The sequence below is a fragment of the Lactuca virosa genome, chromosome 8 (assembly GCF_052849685.1).
Source record: "Lactuca virosa cultivar CGN04683 chromosome 8, Lactuca_virosa_CGN04683_v6, whole genome shotgun sequence".
NCBI lineage: Eukaryota > Viridiplantae > Streptophyta > Magnoliopsida > Asterales > Asteraceae > Lactuca > Lactuca virosa.
The window spans coordinates 25,702,136-25,706,396 of NC_136433.1; the positions used below are offsets into that span (position 1 = coordinate 25,702,136).

A 4,261-nucleotide genomic window follows, 5' to 3' on the forward strand; every position below is an offset into this window, starting at 1 on the left:
TATTTGCACGGGTACCCTTGCAAATCTCTGCGCGGGTGAAAGGCGGTCTCGCAGATCGTTACGCAGGTGAGTATCAGGACCCGCAGAACCTGCACGGCTGGGGGAGCAGCCGCGCGCACACATCAGTTTACAACTCGTGTGGAGGTAATTTGAGCTCGGATTTTGCGTGGGTAGGGTTGGGTCGCACAAGGTTTGCACGGGTACCCGTGCAAGTTGTAGATTTTGACATTTTTTGCAATTTTTCGCTCCACAAGCTCCGATTTTCTTCCATACTTTACCAAGATCATTGCTAAACCACAAGATTCTTATTTTTGACCAACTTTAAGCCTAGAAACATCAAAACTTCAAGCGGATATTATTTATTTACAATGCATTTATTTAACGTCTTTGCCAAGACTTAGTCCTGCTTTCTTCAATCTTCATAAATCGGGGTTTCCAAGGTTACGTTGTCGAATTCTCCCATGTCAAATCCTTCATAAAATGGTTTCAAATGGTGCCCATTCACTTTGAATATTTGATTCGTTTCCAAACTCTTGATTTCAACCGCACCATGATCAAACACTTTTAAAACAATGAAAGGTCTGTGCCATCGAGATCACAATTTTCCTGGGAATAAATTCAAGCATGAATGATAAAGAATATATTTTTGACCCAGAATAAAGTGTTTTTGGGTTATGTGTTTGTCATGAAATGCCTTTTTCTTCTCTTTGCACCTTTTAAACCTTTTAATTATCTTCTTCTTGACCACTTCCATCATTGGATGATTCAATCTTCTTTGAGCCTCTATACTAGGCTTGCAATAATCTTCCATAAGAATCTTTTGTGTGCATACATTAGGGCTTATCCCATTTATTGGATCAATCACATAAACCCGATACAATGGATAAATGTTGCTAGGGTACCTCATTGCTTCAAAGATGTTGAAGTCAATGGTTTCTCCAACAACTTCCATAGTGATCTTTCCATTGTGGACATCAATGATTGTGTGGGAAGTATTCATGAAAGGTATTCCAAGGAGGATCATAGATGATTTGGAAGGAGTCTTCTCTTCAATATCAATGATATAAAAATCTGCGGGAAAAACAAGTTGATTAACTTGTACTAACACATCCTCCAACACTCCTCTTGGAGACACACTTGACTTGTCCGCTAATTGAATAATTACTCCCGTTTCTCCCAAAGGTCCAACATTGAGAGATTGAAAAACCAAATATGGCATCACATTGATCGAGGCTCCAAGATCTAACATGGCACTTTCGACATGCAAATCACCAATGGTACAATGGATAGCAAATATTCCTGGATCCTTGCATTTGGGAGGTAACTTCTTTTGGATAATCGCAGACACGCTTGTATTGACTTGAATCTTTTCATTTGCCTTGAATTTCCTCTTCTTGGTGCACAAATCCTTGAGAAATTTTGCATAACTTGGAATTTGCTTAATAGCATTCAATAGTGGAATATTGATTTGGACCTTGCGGAAAGTTTCAAAGAATTCATTTTCTTCCTCGTTTTTCTTTGAAGCGGCTAATCGGGAAGGGAAGGGTGGTGGTATGACCAATGGATTGATGGTCTTGTTGCAAGATTCGGGTTGCTCAATATTTGTCACAACCGGTTCCTTTGGAGGAACGACCACCCTTGAAGGTTCAACAACAATAACCTCATCATCTTCTTCTCTTGAAAATCTTTTGGGGTTGCTTTCTCCAAGTGTTTTCCCACTTTTCAAGGTTATTGCACTCACATTTGGATTCTTATCGATTTGAGATGGAAGTTTACCCCTTTGTTCTATCTTGTTGAGAGCGGTGGCCAAGTCTCCAATTTGTGCTTGAATATTGGAGAAGGTGTTCTTGGTCTCTTGTTGAAATTGGGTTTGGATTTGAGCAAGAGAAGTAACGAGTTCTTGAAGACTCATTTGATGGTTACCACTTGATTGGCCTTGTAGTTGAGGTTGTTGGTAATTTGGAGGGGTATAAGATGTTTGTGGATATGGAGGTGTTTGGGAAAGATATTGTGGATATTAAGGTCTCGTCATAACATTTGGTGGGTATGGGTTGTTTGGGTTATTCCTCCAATTTGGGTTATAGGTGTTTTGAAATCCCATGGGTCTTGGTTGACCTTGATATCCTCCCATTGCATTAACATCCTCCGGTTCACTACCAAGTGTGGTACACTTATCCGTATAATGTCCCGTCATTGCACAAATACCACACACCATCAATTGTGGACCACTTTCTACCACCATTTGATTTAACACATTAGTCAAATCCAAGAGCTTTGATTCCAAGTGTTGGGTGTTGCTAACTTCACCAACCACTTGTGGAGAATTCCTCTTCATTTCATTTTGAGTCCCGAAATTTCTTCGATTGTGAGAAATGGTACCAAAAAGCAATCTTATCTCTTGAGGTATCTTGTTGAAGATATCACCACTACTTGAAGCATCAATCATCCTTCGATCTTTTTCATTCATACCCTCATAAAATTGTTGAAGAAGTAGTTGTTCAGGTATGTTGTGTTGGGGACAACTTGTACACAAGTTGTTGAATCGCTCCCAAAAATCATGAAAATACTCATTCTCCCCTTGACGAATCCCCAAAATGTCACTTATTTGACTTGATATCCGCGAAGTGGGATAGAACTTGCTATTGAAGGCTTTGAGTAACTCTTCCCATATGTGAATAGATCCCGGTGGTAAATTGAATAACCACTCTCTAGCTTTATCTTCCAAGGTGAGCGGGAAGGCGGTTAACTTGAAATCATCCAATGTCACATGTTCGGGCAACATGCTAACACATATCATATGAAAGGACTTCAAATGCGTTTGAGGATCTTCTTTATCCAAACCATGGAACTTGGTGAGTTGATGTATGAAACTTGACTTCAATTCAATCCCTCGGCAGTTTGCGGGATAAACAATACCAAGGGGTGTGTGAGTAACATCTGTCTCCATCATTTGTCTAAGTGTCAACTCTTGAGGGGGATTGGGTAGATTGGGGTTATTGGGATATTGTTGCATGTAATTGGTATGTTGTTGGTAAGGTGGGTATGGGTATTGTTGATGATTGTACATCGGTGGTGGATAAGGTTGGTAGTTAGGATATTGGTTGTAGGGAGGTTGTTATGGGTACATTGGGTGTTGGTACATTAGGGGTTGTGGGTAATTAGGTTGATTTGGTTGATGTGCTTGTTGTTGTTGAACTTGAAAAGCATTTTTTTGAGGTTGGTTGTTTTGATGGAAGTTTTGGTTTTGTGGTTGTGGTTGTTGATAATTGGGTTGATTTGGTTGATGAGGGGGTTGATTCCAAGGTGGCATATCTCTGAGAGGTTCTTGGTGTTGTTGTTGTTGTCTTGGTTGTTGGGGTGGGGTATTGGCATCTTGATTGTTTGGGTTTGGGTTGGGATTGTGAGGTGGAGTGTGATTCATGTCTATGTAGTTTTCAAGCGGAATGTCTTCAAAGGAATGACCAACAATTGGAGAACTCGGTTCGGTGTCGGTATCACTTGAAGTATGAACTTGATCTTCTATGTTGATTAGTGCAGAAGATGAAGAAGCTTGAACGAGTTGTTGTTGCTTTGCTTGTTTGGCTAACTTTTTCAACCTTTTTGCTTCTTTTTCAATCTCCGGATTGTAGAGTAGTTCACTGGTTCTTATAGACCTAGGCATAAATAATCAAATAACAATAACCAATTTCCCCGACAACGGCGCCAAAACTTGGTGGGATGTCAAGTCCACTAAGCAAATTACACCCTTTGTTTGCAAATAAAACGTAATATAATGGTAAAAAGGGGTATCGATCCTCGGGGAAATGGTTGTATTCAATCACCAATGCAATCCAATAGAACTAGTGTAAATAAACTAACTAACTACAATTAAACTAAAAAGGGGGGGTGTTGTGATTGCTTGAAAACTAAAAGACTTGAATAACTAAAAAGATTGCAATTAAGCAAGATGGTGAGATGCTCAAATATTGGAGATAATTGGTTAACCAAGGCAATTCAACACAATGAACATTTGTGTGTTTATCATTAGGATTCAACACGGAGCTTATCATTCATCACAAATTGGTTATAGCAATCATGAAGCATGATATGACAAGATTCCTCATAGGTATTATAGAGGTTGGGGAAGCCTACAAAACACCTTCTTAATCAAAATCAAGGATCCAATTGAAGGAATTGAACCCAATAAGTTGATTAGCCTTAAGAATGAAGGAATCCCCATTTCCTAGAGGATGTCAATGCTTACACATCCATAAAGGAGTCA

General features: G+C 39.5%; 1 protein-coding gene across 1 annotated transcript; it reads right to left on the reverse strand.

Moving 5' to 3' along the window:
- Nucleotides 1-564: 564 nt before the first annotated feature.
- Nucleotides 565-2,446, reverse strand: LOC145130183 (uncharacterized). Its single transcript, XM_079065023.1, has 3 exons — nt 2,303-2,446; nt 833-1,750; nt 565-606 (listed from the first exon to the last, which is right to left on the reverse strand). Exons 1-3 carry the CDS (start codon nt 2,444-2,446, stop codon nt 565-567), a joined length of 1,104 nt encoding a protein of 367 aa, XP_078921149.1.
- Between the last annotated feature and the right edge of the window lie 1,815 nt (nt 2,447-4,261).